Here is a 23,209-nt window from a genome sequence, read left to right as displayed (position 1 = left end):
AGTAAGAAACGAGTACACGCCACAGTCGGACGTCTGCGCGACGTCACATAAAGGGCTTATATCACAACTCATTAATACAATAGTTTGGGAACATAAATTATCACAGGCATGAGACAAATATAAAGTTAGTCCATCCACAGGAATAACAATAAATCTGGATTTACCACTTGAGCTTGTTCACCGGGGCAAGTTTTGTCACACAGATAGATATGGATATAATCCTTACACTGCTTGATCATGGGTACGATGATTTGGAAAGAATTGACTCTGCAGAGTTTGTACTTAACCACAGCCAACGGATTTCAGTAGTCACGGGGACTAGTTCCGTCTACGGTGTTTTGGAAGAAACATGTCTAACTAGTACACACCCAATTCAACCATCCGAAGCCAGGGATCACCCTCGGCAACTTTCAAGAAAAACCTTGAGACGGGGAGGCTACAACCTCGCGTAGCATGGGATCAAATTTCTATACGCGCGCTTTAAGGGGGTGCCCCCCCTCTCGGTCCCAACCGGAAACACCCATGCCCCCTGACCGAATGACTGGCTTTAATCCTGGGCCAAGGTACCATCATCCCGGCCTCTCTGTTTGGTGTGTACACGGAAAGAGGTTACCAACTTACTAAACCGCATCCTGGCAATGAGACATGTGGTAGCACGGAAAGGGGGAAGAACGGTAACGCGGCTCCAACCATGTTAACGTCGTAGAAAGTCGGATGTCGCAAGGCTGGCATGCTACAACAGTACCACCTTGCTGCCATTCATGTCACCACATGATTTGTCCATCTCTCATCAGAGATCATCGCAACTTTGGAACATGCGGAAAAAGATCGATAACGTGGCTCCAACCACGTTAACGTCGAAGAGAGTCGGATGACGCAAGGCTGGCATGCTACAACAGTACCACCTTGCTGCCCTTCATGTCACCACATGATTAGGCCACCTCTCATCAGAGGTCATCGCAACTTTGGAACAACCGGGTCGTTTCCTTACAAGCAACGAGGTATTTACCGACACTCATATGCCACGCACGAACTCTCACGTGAACATGTAAAACATCTGTCATATCAAATGTTCAAAACATGCTTGCCTGGTTCGGAGAAGTCGGAGTCTAGCTCGGCGAAGTTCGCGGCTCCGTCACCTCCCCCGGAACCTACGGCAATCACGAAACGGGTACTAACGTGAATACCAACACATGCACAGAAACCTTCCCAAATATTTTTCAATTAAATCCCATAAAAAACTAGAGAAAATTTGAAGATTGTCAGAAAAAGAATCACTCAAAAATACCTTTTTATTAAAAAGTTATAAAGGTTTCTGTCCAGGGACTTATCTGTAATGAAATAGAAAAGTTCCAGGGTTTTAACTGAGAAAACAGAAAATGCTTCGGCTGGGAATGCGCAAGCGCAAAGGAGAAAACGTATTCTGCCCGAAGGCGCCAACAGAAAACGGTTCGCGAATAAAAGAACAGAGGCTGACATGCGGGGTCCACATGTCAGGTTTGAAAAGCTCGCCGGCGCCCGAAGACTGCGGTGGACGCCGGCGTCGAACCACGGCGAGTTAGGAGGAACGGAGGGTACCAAGAGCTTCAGCGTCCTCTTCCGCGTCGGTGGGTGGTGGACTCGTCCAACGGGGAGCACTACGTCGACGGCGACACTTTCTCCGGCGGACGGCGGCTCGGGTGAGGATGGGGAACTCCGGTGGAGGGCTGCAAGCTTCAAAATGGAGTGCGGGTCAGAAAGAGGGATGCATGGTGAAGCTACTAGCAGGAGAACGGAGGCGGAGGAGCACACACGGGGGCGAATCGGGCTGGATCCCGTGGCGGGTCGCGGCGGCCGGAGTCGAGGAAGGAGACCTCCTCGGGGCTCTTCCAGTGGCTCGGCGTGCTCTAGGGGGAGTGCAGTGCTGGTGGGTGCTCGAGTTGAAGCTCGGGGCCTCTATTTATAGGCAGATCGACGGGGTGGCCGAGAACGGAGAATCTCCGGCGAGCGATTACGGCGGAGCAGTGGATTGGTAGGGGGTTTGAGCGGCCGGGCAGCATCAGTGGAGGTTACTGGACTCGTTTTGCAGCTAAACGGGGTCGGTCTTGGCGTAATGGCGTCGGTCCACGGTGAGGTGACCGCACGGGCTCAACGGCGGCAGAGAGCACGCTCCGCGCCCTGCGGTTCACGACGAGAGCGGCAGCGTGTTCGGGGGAGTGGAAGGCCACGCGGCGAGCTCCGGTGGTTTGGGCGGCGCTGGGTGGCGTCGTCGGCGCCGTGTCTCCTGCTGGCGTCCGCAAAGCCGCCGCCGGCGTCGGTCACGGGGCGGCGCACCTTCTGCTGCTTGTCGCCGACGCCCGCAAGGCGCCAGGCGTTCGTGCGGTGCAGGAACAAGGGGGCGGGGACGAGGAGCAAGGCGACGCGGTGGCACTGGCGAGATCGACGTCCTCCTCTGAAGAAAACGACAGCAGCCACTGACTGAATCTCCGAGCTTTCTGAACTTTGACAAAGACAGTGCACTACAGGTGTTTGACAGAAGGTTTTGGCTATGAGATAAATTTTTCTGGGGCTGTAACTTGGTGAGATGACCACTCAATGCACCCAGAGGCTGCCTGATTTTACTTGGAATTTTTGGAGAAGGTTTGGAATGAATTTCACCAAATTTGGCAAATCTGGTCCAAACTTGCAGCAAGTGTAGTTTGAAAATTTTGAACTGAAGACCAGTGGATCTTCATGGTTCTAGGTTGAGGGTACAAAGGACCAGGGAGGAGAGTTGGTTTGGGGGCAAAAATCAAAACAGAAAATGGAGTTCCTTTGAAAATCTCCAAGAGCTAGAAGAGAAGACAGAAATTTATTTGAATAGAATTTAAATGGAAAATAACCACATGGGGAGGTTCAACTTGCTGGATTTGATGCAGATCATGATCCAAAGGTGAGGGAAGGGTTAGGAGAGAGGATTTGCACTAAGGTCATGGCAAGAAGGAATTGTTGAAAGTGGCAAAGGACTTTCCAAAAGCCATAGTGCAAAATTTCAAGGAGATTTTCAAAAGTTAATTTCCCAAGTGAAAAGTATTTTGTCTTGAGTCCATATGAAAAGCAAGAACCTCCTAGATCAAAGACAGATCTTGGGTCAATCCACATAAAACTTTTTCCATAAAGAAAAAAATATTTGAGAGGGAGAGTTCTCTTGAAGAAAAATTTAAATCACCTCCCTCAAGTCAAATAAAAATCTTTTGAAAAATCCAAATTAAAACTTGGGTGTCACAGGTGCCCTTGGAGGCAATCTCCACAACTTAATTGGAGGCTCCCAACGACACCATGAAGCTTCACCACAATGGAATATGGCTCCGCGGTGACCTCAATCGTCTAGGGTGCTCAAACACCCAAGAGTAACAAGATCCGTAAGGGATTAGTGGGGGGAATCAAATTTCTCTTGGTGGAAGTGTAGATCGGGGCCTTCTCACCCAATCCCTAGAGAATCAACAAGTTTGATTGGCTAGGGAGAGAGATCGGGCGAAAATGGAGCTTAGAGCAACAATGGAGCTTAGGTATGGAAGAGGTAGTCAACTCGGAGAAGAAGACTCCCCTTTTATAGTGATAGAACAAATCCAACCGTTATCCACTAACTCAGCCTGTGACGAGCTGTACTACCGCACCAGACAAGCGATACTACCACAAGGGCCCGCGTTACTACTGCATGGCTCCGTGGTACTACCACTGGCGCGGCAGGAGCTAAACCAACCGTGTAGCGGTGAAGCAGAGAGCGGTAGAACCGTTGGCGCGGTACTATCGCTCCCCCTTGCGGTACTACCGCAAGGTAGGATTAGACTAGGCTGGGAAGGCACGGACATATAAAAATACATCCGTGGCTACTTCCGCTGAGTTTCGATGTGTGCAAAAATTCGACACAGTACTGCCGCAAGCCTGGAGCGGTACTACTGTGTAGTGCGCGGATGTAAAAAATTACATCCGCCCCTACTTCCGCTCGTGCTGCTGTGCATGGCCTGAGGCCACGGTACTACCGCGCCCATGAAGCGGTACTACCATGAGCACCTGCGGTACTACCGCGCCCGTGGCCGGTACTACCGCAAGGGCCTGCGGTACTACCGCTCCGAAGGGCAGTACTACAGCATGCCCCAGATACAACAACACTAGGAGTCCTTCATTTTGCAGAGACACGGAGAAACGGAGGATGCTCCAAAGAGCCAAAGGAAAGGTGGTGCAAAAAGGAACAGACGTGTACGTGATGATTCCACCCAAACCTTTCCAACGCGGACCCCCTCTTAATAATATGGCTTTCCTACGACTCAAATCCACCGAAAAGAAACGTAGAGAAACACCGTCTTCAATAGGCTTCGAGGGGCACCAAATCGTCTTGTGCCTAGACATGATATATCTGAAATGCTCAATGCACACGATTAGTCCGCAAAAGCATTGTCATCAATCACCAAAACTACTAAGGGATAAATATGCCCTTACACCTTCCTTTTCAGCTTATCTTTGGTATGATCAGTGAAAAGTCTAGATTGCATTATATTTTGTCATTTTGCTGCCCATATGAAAATTAATTTGACTTGCAAACATCACAAATTGAACCTAGTGTGGTAATTAATATGATAGGAAAACAGACCATCACTATTTGTTCAAAATGCAAATACAAAGATACCATCTACTTGGCACAATCTACTTTGCTCAATGTCTTCCATAGAGATCCCATTGCCTAATTTAAACGAAGAACGCATGACCCACATTTAAATAAAGAACAATTATTTATTGAAATTCGATGGTCCAAGTGGCTGGTTATTATCATATAGCAGCACCACCTGAAAGCATCATATAGCAGCAGCAGCTCATAGCAACTCATCATACAACAGCAGTGTGCAATTCATCATATACCAGCAACAGCTCATAGCAATTCATCATATTGCAGCAGCAGGAGCAGCTCATAGCAATTCATCATATAGCAGCAAAGGATCAGCTCATAGCAATTCATCATATAGCAGCAGCAGGAGCAGCTCATAGCAATTCATCATATAGCAGCAGCAAGAGCTATTGGGGAACGTAGCAGAAATTCAAAATTTTCCTACGTGTCACCAAGATCAATCTAGGAGATGCTAGCAACGAGAGGGGAGGAGTGCATCTACATACCCTTGTAGATCGCGAGCGGAAGCGTTCAAGAGAACGGGGTTGATGGAGTCGTACTCGTCGTGATCCAAATCACCGATGATCCTAGCGCCGAACGGACGGCACCTCCGCGTTCAACACACGTACGGAGCGGGGACGTCTCCTCCTTCTTGATCCAGCAAGGGGGGAGGAGAAGTTGATGGAGATCCAGCAGCACGACGGCGTGGTGGTGGAAGTAGCGGGATCCCGGCAGTGCTTCGCCAAGCGCAAGTGGGGAGGAAGAGGTGTCACGGGAGGGAGGGAGGCGCCAGGGCTTGGGGTGCTGCTCCCATGCGCCTCCCCACTATATATAGGGGTGGAGGGGGCTGGTTTCTTGCCCTCCAAGTCCATTGGGGCGCTGGCAAAGGTGGGGGAAAGAAATCCCATCATTTCCCTTCCCCACCGATCGTTATCCCCCTTTTTTAGGGATCTTGATCTTATCCCTTCGGGATATGATCTTATTCCTTCTAAGGTGGGATCTTGGTGCGCCTTGACCAGGGGTGTGGGGCCTTGCCCCCACTACCCACGTTCATGTGGGTCCCCCCATGCAGGTGGGCCCCACTTCGGAACCTTCTAGAACCTTCCCGGTACAATACCGAAAAATCCTGAACATTTTCCGGTGGCCAAAATAGGACTTCCCATATATAAATCTTTACCTCCGGACCATTGCGGAACTCCTCGTGACGTCCGGGATCTCATCCGGGACTCCGAACGACTTTCGGATTTCCGCATACTAATATCTCTACAACCCTAGCGTCACCGAACCTTAAGTGTGTAGACCCTACGGGTTCGGGAGACATGCAGACATGACCGAGACGACTCTCCGGTCAATAACCAACAGCGGGATCTGGATACCCATGTTGGCTCCCACATGTTCCACGATGATCTCATCGGATGAACCACGATGTCGAGGATTCAATCAATCCCGTATACAATTCCCTTTGTCAATCGGTACGTTACTTGCCCGAGATTCGATCGTCGGTATCCCAATACCTTGTTCAATCTCGTTACCGGCAAGTCACTTTACTCGTACCGTAATGCATGATCCCGTGACCAAACACTTGGTCACATTGAGCTCATTATGATGATGCATTACCGAGTGGGCCCAGAGATACCTCTTCGTCATACAGAGTGACAAATCCCAGTCTCGATTCGTGCCAACCCAACAGACACTTTCGGAGATACCTGTAGTGCACCTTTATAGCCACCCAGTTACGTTGTGACGTTTGGTACACCCAAAGCATTCCTACGGTATCCGGGAGTTGCACAATCTCATGGTCTAAGGAAATGATACTTGACATTAGAAAAGCTCTAGCAAACGAACTACACGATCTTGTCCTATGCTTAGGATTGGGTCTTGTCCATCACATCATTCTCCTAATGATGTGATCCCGTTATCAATGACATCCAATGTCCATGGTTAGGAAACCATAACCATCTATTGATCAACGAGCTAGTCAACTAGAGGCTTACTAGGGACATGTTGTGGTCTATGTATTCACACATGTATTACGGTTTCCAGTTAATACAACTATAGCATGAACAACAGACAATTATCATGAACAAGGAAATACAATAATAACCATTTTATTATTGCCTCTAGGGCATATTTCCAACAAGAGCAACTCATCATATAGCAGCAGCAGCAACTCATAGCAATTCATCATATAGCAGCAGCAGCTCATAGAAATTCATCATATAGCAGCAGCAGGAGCAGCTCATAGCAATGCATCATATAGCAACAGCAGAAGCAGCTCATCAATTCATCGTATAGTGGATCAGAATGAAAATTTAGCAAAAAATCAAAGGAGATCCTCACCTTGTTGGATGAGCTCATCCTTCAACAGCACCTCAAGGCCACGACCTGGGAGGAGGGGAGGGGGAATAAGGTGCCTTCTGCTGCAGTGTGGCATCAGCCATAGTTGTGCGGTGCCCGCCGGAGTAGTGCGTTGGATGGACCACAGTGGAGCAGCTGCTGGAGACCATGAGAATGAGGGGCGGCACCAGAGGGAGGAGCAGCCGGGGATATTTGGCCCTACTTGCCGGCCATGTAGCCTAGCTGGACAGAGCATCGTCGAGGACCAGGCCAAATGGGACCATTGGTGACGGCTCGCTGGAGGAACCCTAGCGCTGCAGGCAGGGGATCAAGGTAGAGGGAAAGGGGAGAGGAGATGCAAGCGGGCAGGGCAATGGACGCTTGCTTGTTTGTTTTTACTTGAGGGTCAGGTGTGACGCGGGTGTGAGCAGTTGCATTTTGAGTGTAATATAGGCAGACAACAGAGTCATTTCACTATTCTCCTTCCCTTCAATTTTTAGTGAGCTTCTACCCGAAACACCCCCCTCCAAAGCGAAATAAGTTAAGCCCAAGCCCATAACTCAAAAATGACTTTTTTACATCTTTTATGGCTTATTTTGATAGTAAGCTCTGAAAAGGCGGAATAGAACTGGCCCTTAACCTGCAATTCAATTGTGCGTGCAATGATGAATCACTCCTGCCTGCTATAGTGTACATTTAGGCATCATCATACATGGCATAACCTAATACATGTGCATTCCATTGTAGAATATGGAATATGCAATATTTATGTTAGTTCATACGTTGCACATGATGTTTAAATGCCCCTTAAATCTGGTCAGTCAAGTGATGGTCTTTAAGTCTCCTTCTTTGCTTCTTTTCTTGATATGTAAGATTTGCTCACACATTTGTTCAATTGCTTGTTTGCATCAACCAGACATACCAGGACTGTTTGCTTTGATTACTTGCTGTTCTTGACCTAACACTCTAACAGAACTTGTCAACAATTTAAACACTAAGGGCTACTGTAGTGGGGGCTTGGCTAACTCATAGGTGACATAAAGGTTTGGCTGTACACTAAAGTAGGCTCTCCAAGAGTACCTGGAGATCCAGTTCGAAGGTATGCCTAGTTTTTACATAGTGCACACATAATAAATGCTCATTTCATTGTGTGCAAGTGCAAGAGATGTGGCATGTTTCATTATGTGACGTTGTTTTGTTATAATCTCATCCTTTTGTGTTGTTCACAGACTGGAAAGTATGCATATTTATCTTCCAAAGAGATGAGTAACTAAGTTTGTGTCACCTTGCAGAGGGGGTGCAATGAAGCTAAGATTGAGGATTTCCAAGTACAAGATGTTAGGAAGGAGCCTTGCAAGAGAAGTAGGAGCAGCGCTGAGCCTGTTCAACCAGTTAAGGTAAGTCATTGTATCCAACTCAACAGTTCAATTCCTTATTTGTTTCAGGCATAGTTAATTTGCTCTTTTCAATTGCTTTATTTGTCCTCAGTTAATGAGATGCCCAAACAATGATGTCTGATGTTGGGTATTTGTATAACTATTAGTTGACATAATTAAATGCCTTACCATTTAATTAATCTGGCAAAGTATGCCTGAAGCTTTGAAGTCCATTAACCAACTATTACTGCATGAGGCTCACAATCTAGTTTATACTAGGCTAATGATTGCATAGTTTTGCTTGTTGTAGTAGGTTTGTATGAATCCCTCTGTTGTTCATTATGCTCCCTAAGACTTTAATGGAGCTACAGAATGGCCAACTGCTTGCTTACTTATACGCAACATGTTGTCTAAATTTGTAACATGTCTGTGTTTTGGATTTGGCCCCAACATCTTGCTCCTCTGGTGAGCTAAGAGAGATTTCTGTATACAGGCTGCACAGACTACCATTTTTATAATTTTTAAAATATCACCTGCTTATGCTTCATGACGTGTAACATTATTGTTAGTCCTGTTTTGCCATGTACAAAATAGTCTGTCTTGCTCGCTTCATTGTTGTAACTATATTTTTTTCCTAGTCATGTGTACTTATAGAAACATTTCAGGATGAAGTGACATCAACACAAAGATCTGCGAGCAGTGCGGCATGGCCGTTACCGAATGATTATGGATTGGAATTGGAATGTGCTGATGTTCTTGAGCATCAACTAGAGGTGGCAAGACAACGTGTACATGATTCTCAACGTACAATCAACAAGTTGAGATTGGGCATGCAGGTATTAGATGCAGGAGTCAAAAAAAATGAAACAAGACAATAAGGTAACCACGAAGGAATTGGAGATTTTGCAGACTAAAATTTGTGCTATCTGAATCCGGTCAATCCTATTTTCTGAAGAGATTATAGTTCAAATGGTAAGTTCTGTTGATGCGTGTCCATGATGTATGAGTTTTATTTGTCCAGTATATGTAATTTACCGTTTGTGTACGCTTTATTATCACTGGTGCCGAACTATAATGCCCAGTGAGTATATTCGGTTGTAATTTCTTTATTGTATAGTGTAGGATTATTCTACGTTTCTATGCCTTAGTCTTTTTATTGTATAGTGTATGTTTTTTAGAGGCGATAGTATAGAGTAGGATCATTCTTGAATATGCTATATCGTTGAAACGGGGGCCAACACGCCCAAACATTTCCTGGACGCCATACAAACGAACAAACATGTGTAGTCAAAGCAGGCCTTAATTGGGCTGGTCAAAATAATATTAAGTGGATACCAAATTATGTGGCCCACCGTAACAACGGCTCTTAGCAGGCCGTTAACAGGCCAAAAGCTCTATAGGGCCGTATAAATGGAAATGGCCCGCGGGCCTCTAGCAGGCCGAAATTCATGTCAATTTTGTCTCGGCCCTTTTACTTTACGGGCTAGCAAGAGGCCGAAAGTATTATGGGCTAGAGGAGGCCCAATTTGCAAACTAGGCTTTTAACAGGCCGAAAGTCGCGTTGGGATGAAATGCTGCCCTGCGGAACGTGGGCCCCTAATGGACCTAAAGTCAAAGGCCCAACTGTTGTGCCGGCTGTTAACAGGCCGAGACACAAAATGGGCTAGGAGTTGGCCTATTTACCAAATGGGCCGAGGACAGGCCTAAAGTCACAGTGGGCTAGAATTGGCCCAACTGCGGAATGGGCCGAAAAAGGCCGAAAGACGTTCCGGGCCATTAACGGGCTGGAACTAACGATGGGCTGCTAACAGGCCGAAAGAAGCTCGGGCCGCAATTGGGCTCAAAGACGTAGCGGGCCGTTAACGGGCTAAAACTGACGATGGGCTAGAATTTTTCAAATCCAGAATGGGCCTTTGATGGGCCGATTCTGTGTAACTTGTATGGGCCGTGCTTGTAAATGGGCCTGACTCAAGTAGGCCGCTAATGGGCTGGCCCGCTTATTTTGACAGGCTCGGTCTTTTCACCGGAATGGGCCTCTATTGGGCCGTGCCACGTGTCGACGTATCATAGGCGCCTCCTGTCCAATGAGTGGATGACATCTGTCCCAACGGTGAGCCAACACGTGTTTCCTCCAGCCAATGAGAATTTTACACGTGGAAAATCCCCATTGGTCCGGGCTGTTAACGGGTTATCGGATCCAAAACCGGACTCGATAGCTTAACGGCGATCCGTCACAGTCGATGCCACGTGTCGGTCACCCTTGACGAAAGCACTTCTATGACGCGCGATTTATCGTCATGGAAGTGGACACTTCCGTGATGATAATTTTGGTAATGTCATGGAACACTTCTACGACAGCATAGGTATGACTATCTTCATTCTGTCATAAAATCGTCATGGATGTACATGCATGACAGAAAACGTGACCTACTGTGACAAACATGTATCATCACGGAAGTGTATTTTTTTTGTAGTGTCCATACTTATCACCTCCACCTTTGCAAATTGCTACGATGATTCCTTGCACTTGGGGATTATCAGACGTATCACTACGCCCTCCACCTTTTTGATGGCGGCATCAGGGATCTCCTCCTCCCCCTCCTCATCCGACGATGAAGAGCTCGAATCAACAATGATGACCTTGCGCATGACGACGATTGCGGCGACCTCGCCGCCATTTCCACCCCGTGCACGACAGAGAGCATAGTAGGGACGGTGAGCCATGCGGGCCATGGTCGGGGCTTGGGGCGGGTCGAGGCGATGCTAGGTGGACATGGTGGCTAGCGTCGGTGGCTAGATAGAGGTGCTCTAACATCCAATGATCCATCAACTTGATTGGTCGAGGCATGCATTGTGCGCTCGACGCAACGCTTCTCCTTGCCCATCGCTTGCCCGACACCACACTACTCGCTCTCACGTGACTCTCACTGCTTCACACCGGCTTGCCTTGGTATTGCCCACCAGTCTATCCTCCTCCCTGCTTCGTTGCCTCTTCTTTCTCCTCCACCCCAAATGAATGTTACAAATGTCTTGTCATGTGACTGGAGCCGATCCGACTCTAATGGGACCACAAGAAGAATGTATTGGATTTGCAAATGTATAAAAAATGTTACGTGTGGTTGTTGCAATGATTGAATTGCCCTATTTTTGCGCTTAAGTGAAATCCAACAAACGGGGGAGGTGGTTGACCTGTGGTTCCCCGACGGACTAGCATTGAAAAAACCCCATAGAGAGGGGTGGCGCGGGGGGGGGGGGGTGATGGTGGTGTGGAGGGTGTCGGTGCATGGTTCGGAAAATCGCATACACAAACCTTCCATTCCATTCTTTTGCTCGGGAGACTGATCGGAATTCGGCGCTCATAGCGCCAGCTTTAGCCTTTTCTGAAGGTGGCAGTCACACCACCTTCGAGTGTCTTAGTAACAAGATGGCCCACTTAAGGACCTAGGACATACCAGACTTCGTTTTTTTGACAAGCTTCTCGAAGCTTCTAGCCTGGTTTTCTATTTTCTGTGTATTTTGTTCATTTTTTTCTCTATTCCTTTGTATTCAATTTTCATGAACTCTTTTTTAATCTGTGAATTTTTTGAATTTTATGAACCATTTTCCGCAAAAATCATGAACATTTTGTGAAAACCGTGGATTTATTTCAAACAAGCGAGCATTTTAAAATTTATGACCAGTTTTTTCAAATCCATGTTTTTTTTAAAAATCCATGATTTTTTCAAACTCAGGAACGCTTCTTAAAATTAATGAATTTTCCAAATTCGTTATCATGTTTTAAAATTTGCGATCATTTCTCAAAATTTTGAACTTTCCTAAAATTCATGATCTTTTTTTATTTCACAATTTTTTAAATCTATAAAAAACTATTAGCCATTTTTTTAAACAAGTACCAGTTGCTGGTTTTTTCAGAGATTTTTTTTGAGGGACAATTTTTTTTGAGACAATTTTAAGGGGCAAGTGACTAGGAAACAGAAGCGAACGTGGCCTAAAACGCACAGTCTACAAACTTCAGCGGGCTAATGAGCAACGCATTTGGGCCAGCCCATGCGAGCGGCGACTGAGCGCTGTCGCGCCAACTGGCGCATAACGCACATTCTCATAGGGTCTGGAACCCTGGATCCACAAGCGGGCAGTAGAAAGCCCACGACCAGCAATTTCCCGGATTTTGCTAAAAAAGAGCAATTTGCCGGATAAAAAAAAAACAATCTGTTCGGCTATGGTCCTCTCCGTCCACGAATCATCACCAGGCCAAGCCGGCAACACGCCGCCTCTTCTTCCGGGAGGAATTCCCTCGAACACCTCGTGCGCGCATCCCGCGCGACCTCTGTCCGATCGAATGGCGGTAACGAACTGAGCTAGGAGGGAGTACGTGGCTCCAATGGCGTCTCTTCCCCCCTTATCCGCTGCCGCTGCCTCTCTCCTGCGGCACCACGTCTGCTTCAGGCACCCCACTTCTTCCCGGAGCTGCTTCGCTAACAGTGAGAGCTATGGATGCTGCGGCGGAGTGCCTGATGCCGGGCGTTACGCGAGGCTGCGATTGCGGTGGAGGGGCCCGGTACGTGCCAAGGTCGGCGAGGTGGAGAAGGACCAGGGCGCCGATTTGGGGCTCCGCGCGGACCAACCCAAGAGCCTGCGGCGGCGCCTGCGGCTCAGGCCGCGGCTGCGCGTGCTGCGGTGGCGTCTCCTGCGGCTGCTGTCGCCGCGGGAGCTCGCGGGCGACGCCGCGGCGGCGTTGCGGCGGGCCATCCGTCGCGTGCCGCCGCCCGCGGTCGCGTCGGTCGTCCTGGGGGCTCTCCTGCTCGCCGCGCGGCTCACGCTGCCTAAAAACCCGGCCCAGGAGGTGGCCTACGCGGACCTCCTGGCGGGGCTGCGCGCGGGCGCCGTGACCGCCGTCGCGTTCGAGGAGGACTCCCGCCGCATCTACTTCAGCAAGGCCGAGGACGTCGGCAGCGGCGAAGACGAGCACGAGACCGGTAGGGGCGCCGCCGTGCCGAAGTGGCCGTACTACGCGAGGAGGGTGCCGCACGACGAGGGGTTCCTGCTGGGGCTGATGCGGGAGGGCGGGGTGGACTACCGGTCTGCTCCACGGCCGGCGGGGAGGCTGCTGGTGGACATGCTGACCACGCTGCTCACGCTGTGGTTCTCACTGCTGCCGATGATGTGGTTCTTACAGAGGCAGATGTCGTCTGGGGGCAGTGCGGACAAGCGCCGCCGGCCCAGGAAGCAGCAGGTAGGATTTGACGATGTCCAGGGCGTGGATGAAGCCAAGGAGGAGCTTGTCGAGGTGAACATATATGACCTCTCTACTTTTTACTCATGATGATTGTTTTCTGTAATGTCGATGATATGCAGACCAGTAGACAATGGACATAGCAAGTCAGCAAAATGTCAATCAATCAAGTTTAAGAAAGGAATTAACAAATTTTACACCCATTCTCTATAACAAGCCCTACCCACACATGGATCTTAGAGTAAGGTCTTGCTAATCTCGTCAATTCTCATTTTAAGAAATCCAGGTCGACTGGGAGTTTGCAATTGCATATGTCGAATACAAAGGGTATTATTCTTGCCAACTAAACTTTTCCCGTATTGTTTGTAATTTCAATAGAATGCCACAGGTCGACTTTTCCCGTATTCTCAGCAATTTCAATAAAATACCCTTTGTATTCGACATATGCAATTGCAAAATAGAGGGTAAAAACTGGAATTCACTCTATTAATAATCAGTACTTGTATCTATGGATTCTGTAGTATTGACTGCTTAGGCTTGCTGATGCTAGGAATTATATTTGTTTTAGCTGATGTCTTGTTTTTGGTTCTTCATATGAGTTAGTTATGTACTTCTATTGACTGAATATCAACAAGACTCATAAACTGTTGTACACTATTATAATTTCTTAATGTAGATAGTGAGCTGCTTGCGTGGTTCACTGAACTACAAGAAGCTGGGAGCAAGATTACCCAGGGGTGTTCTGCTTGCTGGCCCTCCTGGAACTGGGAAAACTTTGCTGGCGAAGGCAGTTGCAGGAGAGGCTGGAATTCCATTCTTCTCTGTTTCTGCTAGCGAATTTGTCGAAATGTTTGTTGGAAGAGGAGCAGCCCGTGTAAGGGAATTATTCAAGGAAGCCAAAGAAGCTGCTCCGTCAATCATTTTTATTGACGAACTTGATGCTGTTGGTGGAAGCAGAGGTAGAAGTTTTAATGATGAGAGGGACCAAACCCTAAATCAGGTGTGATTTAGCTCTCTTACTACGTTCTGTTTTCTTTGTGAAGTCATATTAAATGATGAACATATTATTGCTTTGTCCAGCTGCTTACTGAAATGGATGGTTTTGACTCGGACGTGAAAGTTATTGTCATGGCTGCTACTAATAGACCTAAGGCTCTGGATTCTGCTCTTTGTCGGCCTGGTCGCTTCTCAAGAAAGGTTTTTGTTGGTGTGCCTGATTTGGAAGGCCGCAGAAAGATTTTAGCTGTTCATCTCAGAAAAGTTCCTTTAGAAGAGGAATCCGAAATAATTTGTGATCTGGTAGCTAATGTGACCCCAGGATTGGTTGGTGCAGATCTAGCAAACATTGTTAATGAGGCTGCTCTACTAGCTGCTCGAAGAGGTAAGTTAAAGTCATCTTATATCATCAGATACATAAGACTTAGAGCAAGTCAATTGGTTCCTTATGCTTAAAGTATCATATTTGTTGCAAGCAAATTTAAAATCGCTTTATTAAGAAATGCTTAGAGTTCCAAAGTGTAAAACCTGCAATTTTGTGGTCCATTTTCAGTGGAACAGTGCAAGACTTGTGGTTCCTTTGTAAACTGCCAGTGCATTCTCTTATCAGTTTGACTCCACCATGTTCTAAATTATTACTGAGAAATTATAATCTTACCTGCATTTCTGTTTTGTCTATTTCCCATGTTTTGGAAAAAGAGTTGTCTTTTAAAATGGTTAAGTTGATGAAATGTATGATAATTAAGAAGTTACATTATTGCAAGATTCTGAGGATGATTGTGTTCTGTCAAGGTGGTGATATTGTGGCTCGGGAGGATATAATGGATGCCATTGAGAGGGAAAAATATGGGGTCAATGGTAGACAAAAGGGTCCTGATTCTGCAAGAGAAGGCCTTACCAAGTTATTTCCATGGTTACCTAAACCTGGAAATAAACCATCAAATCCAGATGATTTTCAAGGACTTATGGGTTATCATACGTTAAGCTAACTGGAGTTTTTCAAGGTATACTCGACTTTGTCCCTTTTGATGATTTTTTTCATCAACTTTTTTCTTTTAAATTCCTATAAGTAGCTTGACAAATTGATGACCTTCTAATTGAAACGATATACATGCTAAAGGAGCCAAAATTCACAATGCCAATTCAAGGTTGTTTCATTTTGGTGTCCTGCTGCTGCTGTATGTCATGGTAAGCAAAAACATAAAATGGAATAGCAAGGGATTTGGTAGTAATACAACGTCTCATTATCCAAAAAACAAGGGCCATGGAAGCTGTTATTTCGTTTATCTAGAGTGCTCAACTTCAGATGACCTATTTATTGAAGCGATTTTTTTTCAAAAATGTAATCTTTTTTATAATAAATTTCAATAATATATGACCTAATTCATAAATTACAATTATATGACCCCGTCGGCCTTGTGTAGGCCGAAGAGGTACTCTTCGGTCTCGCTTAGGCCGAAGAGCCTCTTTCGATTATCTTTGGGCCGAAGACGGGACGACCTGAGCCGAAGAGCAGTCTTCGGTTTGCAGTGGGCCGAAAAGAGGTCTTCGGACTCCTGAAGGCCGAAGAGTGCGTGCCTCGTTGCAGCTGCACTCTGGCTAGCTGGCTTGCTGCCATATGCATGCAGCAGCCTTTGTAACGTGATTAGTCCAACCGAAGGCCCACATTAGCTGAATTGATTGATCGATTCCCATGCGCGTTGTGCTATACGTGTATGTACATACTCAACAGGCCGCATGTATGCCTCCCTCTCATGAAATACACTTCCCAACTCAGCAACTCCCCACCACGACCTGCAGCATGTACTAATGCATGTGCAGTAGTACGCGGCTGTAACACAGACTACTACTGTCGACCATGCACTTGCACGTAATTGGCAAAACAATCCTGCACTAGTACAAGTATACGTATGTGGTACATGCACATGCAGAGCACTAAACTAGTATACGTAGACAGTGCATGTACGTGCGCATGTGGTACCGTCTCCATCCCGATGAACGGCGGGTCAATTCCATCGAGTCCGTATCCACGAGCAAAGGCTGCTGCATGCATAGGCAGCAAGCTAGCCAGCCAGCGTACGTGCAGCTGCTGAGTATGAGCGCCAGCCGGCCAGCGTGCGCATGCACTCTTCGGCCTTCACGAGGCCGAAGACCTCTTCGGTCTTCACGCACCCGAAGTCATCTCTTCGGCCCTGGCCGTCCAGTCTTCGGCCCAAACAAAACCGAAGAAGGCTCTTTGGCCTATGTGAGACCAAAGAGTACCTCTTCGGCCCAAGCAAGGCCGACGGGGTCATATAGTTGTAATTTATGAATTACGTCATATATTATTGAAATTTGTTATAAAAAAGATGGCATTTTAAGAAAAAAATCTATTGATGCTTACCTGGGAAATGCAACTTTTGAATTAATCAGCAGGTTGTACATATCGACATTTTATCAACAATAAATTTATCCTTTCAATGAATCCTTTCTTTATGCGGGTAAATATTACAGTGGACTAATTGAAGTATCCGTAGATTGTTCACTCATTTGGTTTGTTCATGACACCTATCATGGTATTGAAATTTAGAGATTCTCATTTTGAAATAAGGCTGGTACTTTTCCTGAGGAAATATTTTGTGTGTGTGTTGAGGTTAGGTATTGTGTTCACATCTTGAGGTAAGGAGGTTTCCAGATCCTGTCCAATGCTAAGTGCACGTTGTAGGTCTGGTTGAGCCTATCACCGAGGATGGTATGAACTATGATTCTCACCTAAAGCTTCTGACAGAGTTGGTGCATGCAACACAACCTGTTTTCACATGGAGAACTCAAAATGGCGCCCGAGCCCAGATAGTCTCAATATCCTGGTCAATCATTTGTTTTGGGATTTGTGTTCCCCATCGTATTCTCAAATGTATATAGTTATCTTTCCTCCTTTATCAGGTCATCATGGCCCACACGTGTAGCCCGCACAATATGCCATCCTGGTAACGGACTTAGCGGCCTAGACGGGAGGTATAACATTCTGGTGACGGGTTTCCATGGTTTGATCTCCCTTGCACAGATGTACTCACATGCTAAATGATCTCCAACAGCATTGATGAACGAGCCCACCAACTAATTTCATCATCGCGAGAGCACAACTAATTATGTACTGTCATGAGCTAGTTTTGTATCTGGAGCTCACCTGGTGCGCCGCTGTTATGCGGCGACCACGCAGGGCCGTATCCGAGGAAACGGAGGCCAGGTGCGAAATAAAAAATTAAGGCCCTCGACATAATAAATAGCAATTAGAAAACAAGGCCTCCAACACTAAAAAAACAGTGCTTTGTTATATATATCACCCTTCTGCTGTGTGTTTTAGCATTCATCCTGTGAACCTCGTGAGCACGAGTATCTAAATTCTTATTTTCAAAAGAAAAATTCGATTCTTTGACGTCTTTATCTGGATGTCGAGTGAGTTTTCAATCTTTTTCCTTTTCTTATTTTTTTGTATCCCGGCTCAAATTTCCTAGTTCTAGAACTGGTGGAAATTTCAGAAGATAAAAATAAGAGGCAAATATCATACACTATAAATTGAACATAGAAACAAAAAGAGATGAAATAGCCTTTCGTTAATTGGGGAAGACCACGTGGCGGCACCGCGTGTGGTTTTGGTAGCGTGCTTAATCTTCTTGATGAATTGGCGACCTAGTACTCTTGCCCTCGCAGGGCCGGCAGCAAGCAACAAAAGGATTGAAAGTAGTACATGAGAGATGTGAGAATTTGAGTGAAGAAGACACAAATAAATAGATGGATGATGATGGAGCACTACATACTTATTGCATCAACAGACTGTTTTGGGGAAAATGCGAATGAATTAATTCACGGGAGTATAATCGGGAGATGCGATAGCTGGAAAGAGTAAAGAAGAGGAGGAGCCACGCGTGAGATAGGGTCCTGGGAGCACTTTCACATCTCTTATTTATCTTAAATGTCGAACCGTAATTCTGTTCACTATTGAGATATTGTAAGAAACTGCACCATCCTAATATTTTCTCAACCGGGACATTGCGTGTTTGCAACAAATCAAATGTTCCTGCAACTTTTATACTGATAAGGCAACTAATAATGTTTCAGTCTCTTTCCTTAAAAAGTCATGATATTTCATCTGATCGAATCCTATTGAAATTAGTGAATTTCATAAAACTACAGGTTTATTGTACAGACCATCTGAAAACTAGAATACAGTCTCATAGAACTAGAGACCTGCGGACCAATTATATATCACATAACTACAGATTTTGGGATCAATAATATCATAAAACTCGGCCGACATGGCATAGTTAAATAATTGCTATATCTATAGTTCTGTGATATGATTGATCACAAATTCTGCGGTCCTGTGAAAATATCTTTAGTATTGTGGTATTTTGTACATTAAATATCTGCTCTGTTGAAATTGCAATGTAATTATTGTTTCTGTTTTGCAGATCCAAGAGGGAGATAAGCATCAACTGACCTGGTATCAAAATCGTCCATGAACTAGGGGATCTGCTGGGTACAATTGCAAGGCAGTAAATATGCAATTCAACTCTATTTGTGGAGGAGACTGCACTGTGCACTTAGTAGGGCAGCGGACTGGTGCATTATTCGGTGAATTATGATGCGACCCGGCCAGCAGAAAGCTGTTACAGATGATAATAGATTAGCATGTGAATGTGCAATACACGGTCCATGAATTTTACTACTGACTTGGATCAATTTTACGCTCCGTAATTTTGATACAGGCACTAAACCTTGTTTTGTTCCATAGCTCATAATGTCAATAGAATAGTCTGCATTAGTTTACAAGATAGGGTCACACCAATTCTGCTGTACACGAACTTGCCATTTGGCTCACTTTGTACCATCTAAGAGTTCCGCTGCAGTTGGAGCCACAACAATGTGTATGATTGCAAGTAGACAGAATTGCTCAGCAGATCAGCCAATCTTTACGTCTTGCCACATTTCTGGTTATGCCATTGTCATCTGCTGTTCCTCTATAAACTTGTTTAGATTTGTTAGCTTTCAGTTCAGAGTGTGTTGTATCTCATGCTAGTCCTTTTTCTTCAGCATTTGTTTGATAACCCTGACAGTTTACTTGAGCATCAGGGTTTCCAGGAGTGAGGATTGGGCAAGAAGGGTGCTTGGCGCAGGGGCAAGTGGATTCCCTGACAGTTGGTCGGAGAACGACCCTGTCTGCTTGATCCAGGAAAGCAGCCTGCTGTCAGGGACACATACCCATCCCGTCGCAAGCTCGCAACGCTGACATGACCTTAATAATTGGAAAGCCATGCAAGGGCTGCAGAATCAGGACATATACCCTTCGAGGCTTTGAGTACCAGAGGGGAAGTTTCTTCTGCTCTTCCCCAGCAAGAGAAAAATAAAGGCAGAGAGAGCTTTGGTATGTGGATGCCGACCTGTCAATAGACAGGAATCAAGGGCGTGGTTTGGCTTTTGGCGTGCCTTCTTCTGGGCTCCTTGTGCTCTTGTGACCATGTTCTACTCTGGTTCTCCTTCGACACGCTTGTCCGCAGGATCAAACCGCGGGCCAAAAAGGGATCAAGATGGGATTTTCCAACTGACTTGTAGCTTTCGCTGTTTTGTTCTTGGCATCTGCAGCTCTCATTGAATTTCAGCTTATGTTTCATTCAAGGCGGTTTTTTCTTGCTGCTGTTTTGCGGAACTGCTCGGGTCGTACTCCTGCTGGTCGGCACATCATCGGGAATTAATATGGCCAGTAGCTACATTATAGCCATCTGGTAGTTAACAGTCTTCAACTATGTTGTTTGCAGATATGTTTCATGTTAATATCTTGAAGCATTTCCCTTAGGTTGTTTCATGTTTGTGCAAGGAGCTGGGCTTGCGAGACGCTTTTACGCCTTATAGCTCTGGAAGCTACTAGCTACAGGAATGACTAATTGAAGAGACGCGTACAAATTGAAGGTGATGGTGCGTGCCATGTCACTTTTGCCTCCAAGTTGCAAATTGCAATGTGCTATGGAATTAGGATATGACATGATGTTGGCATCCGAGATAAGCACACTGCACTATTTCTGCTAGAAAACTGAGGAAGGGCATACGGCGTATATTGACAGGTACAACACTGAAAGATCTCAGTTCGGTATGTTTGCCCTAGAATCTACTAGAATATTCAGACGCAAGTGTATAGCTACGGTTTCGTATACTGACCGCACATGCGCAGCCAGGCGACTACGGTTTCGGTTTCGTATCGCATCGATTACACTGATGAAAAGGGGGCAGAGATGAGATCGGTGAGAATAAGGAAAAGGCGAAGACAAGTAAGATGACGAAGAATATTGTCGAGACAAGAAGGGAAAAGCGATGCACGCACTGACAAGTGACTTTCAGTTGCTAGAGACCTAGATCTCTGGGCGGGCCGATGGAATAGTTTTAGCCTTCTAGTTGAGTTGCTTTCCGGACCCAGCTAGAAAAAGGGGCTCATTCTTCCCCTGTAGACGCCGTTTCAAGTGCTGTCCCCTCGTCATCAAATCCTGGATCGATCGGTAGTGCGAGTGTCAATATGCTTAATTAACCACGCAGTTGCCTACCGAGTAGCTCATGTGCTGATTAATCGAGTTGTTTAGCCAAACTGCTTAATTAACATCAATTACTCCCAAGTAGCTAACACCATATGGTGGCATATATGTAGTGTCTTTTAAGACTAGTCACAATGGAAATAACTTAACTAGTAATATCACACATTTCAATACAAGATTACTTATGTGGCAGCTAATTAATGAGGAGAGAGGGGTTTGTGGTAACTTAGGTAGTTACTGTAACATCACACATTTCAAGGTATAATGAGTCTATAGCCTAATAAATGAACTATTTCAAGATACCACTCATATGTTACTACCCACTATGGAGGTAGTAACATAGGCTAGTAACGTCTGCAAGTTACTACTCTATGTTACGCCCCACTGTGAGCAGTCTAACAACTGAACAATCTGCTTGATTAATGAAGTGTTTCTCACAAAATAGTCTTCGCCCCATACACCTTGTATCGTTCGACCGTGTGGATTTATTTAGCCAACCACGTCTCTTAGATGAAATCACCGGACTTCGTCACAATGCCCCATCACACTGCCGCTGGAAAGGGCTCTCTCCCCTCTCACTCCGGACTGAGGAGTGTCGACCCTGCCGGCAAGTAGCAGAATGGATCGAGATAATTGATGACACGTCCACGTGTATATGAGAGGAGGCAAACATGACTGCTAAACATTGGAGCTAAGGATGCTTTGTATCACGATCCAAGCCCGAAGGTGATGCCGCGCCCCGACTAGAAGGGTAGCATCGCGAGCAAGGATGCTGGACCGAACCGCTGGCTGCCGACCAGTTCGCGGTGACCCACCGCTGAACACGGGCGCACCACTCACCACCGTGATGAGCAACACCCGGAGGGCGCCTCTCCACCATTGTCGTCGTACGACTCACGGGCTTCTCTGGCGCGGTGAACGCTGGGACAAAGGTGAGGGGGAGGGGGGGGGGGGGTCGATGTTCGAAATGGAAGCGGATTGCATGCGCTTACTTGTCCGTTGAAAAATTAACTAATGTGGTGTAAATCATGAAGTAGTACCAAAAAATAGATGGGTATTTGTAGACATGGAACACATGCATGCTTCCAAAAAAAGCATAATAATTCAGAATAATTTGGGCACTAGATTTGCGTGAGCTAAATTTATCCTTTCTTCTTTTCTTTTAGAAAACTCAGAATAATTTGGGCACTAGATTTGTTGGATCGACAAAAAGAATAATGACAAAAAGCATCATGCTCAAATTTTTGTTACTGAAATTTCCAATGTACTTACTTATTAGTTTATAATGAGCTGTGCAAAAATAGGTGAAATAGGCAGATGTTGACGACACATATGGTGAAAACTTTCACGTCCAAAAGATGGTTATGTAAACAATATAATCATAGTCCACCCCAATACCAAACAAAATCTTAGAGAGGCAAAACACCACAAAGCACAAGCATAAAGGTCGTCTACAAAGGCATGATAGCGCGCTCTTCGTCTTACCATGTAGGATAATCACTAATGCGGGAGAAAGAAGAGGGGAAGGTCAGAGAATAGAAGTCTCTTGAACAAGAGAATCTTAAGAGTGGGTTTCACCATATATTTGCATCATTGCATTTAATTCTAGTTTCGCTTTATGTAGAATCATCTTAAGACACATAATTTTATTGTAAATTTTAACAAATAATCTTAATAGAACTGTCTCTCTAATAAGGTAATCATAATATGAAAAAAGAAAACAAAAAACATGGCACTTGCCATCGTGCTAAATCTTCTTCTATATGCACATACCATTTGCTCCATTTTACATGTGAATTCACACATTGCCCTGTGTAGAAAATGTACGCCACCGTCTGAAACATGATAATCTATAGTGTACATCGACAAGGTCCAGCCAGCTCCGGTAGAGGAGCGGCGACAGCGGCGCGTCAGCGGCTCGTTCTAGCGGCGGTAGTGTTCATTCGATGGTCTCGAAATCTCAATGTAATTTTTGTTATATTTGAGATGCTTTGTACTTCCGGTGAACAATTATAATAGATCTGATCTTTTTGCAAAAGTAAATAAATCTATAATGTACATGGATGATAATTCATATCTCTCCGGT

The 23,209-nt window shown here is 45.8% G+C and overlaps 1 protein-coding gene across 1 annotated transcript; it reads left to right on the top strand.

The window, feature by feature from the left end:
• Window positions 1–12,553: 12,553 nt before the first annotated feature.
• Window positions 12,554–19,530, top strand: LOC123053579 (probable inactive ATP-dependent zinc metalloprotease FTSHI 3, chloroplastic). The gene is made up of 5 exons (XM_044477051.1): window positions 12,554–13,621; window positions 14,244–14,567; window positions 14,648–14,948; window positions 15,356–15,567; window positions 19,015–19,530. Exons 1-4 carry the CDS (start codon window positions 12,716–12,718, stop codon window positions 15,550–15,552), a joined length of 1,728 nt encoding a protein of 575 aa, XP_044332986.1. The 5' UTR covers window positions 12,554–12,715; the 3' UTR covers window positions 15,553–15,567; window positions 19,015–19,530.
• Window positions 19,531–23,209: the final 3,679 nt, after the last annotated feature.

This window comes from Triticum aestivum, chromosome 2D (genome assembly GCF_018294505.1).
Source record: "Triticum aestivum cultivar Chinese Spring chromosome 2D, IWGSC CS RefSeq v2.1, whole genome shotgun sequence".
Taxonomy (NCBI): domain Eukaryota; kingdom Viridiplantae; phylum Streptophyta; class Magnoliopsida; order Poales; family Poaceae; genus Triticum; species Triticum aestivum.
This window is presented reverse-complemented; position numbering and strand designations above follow the sequence as displayed.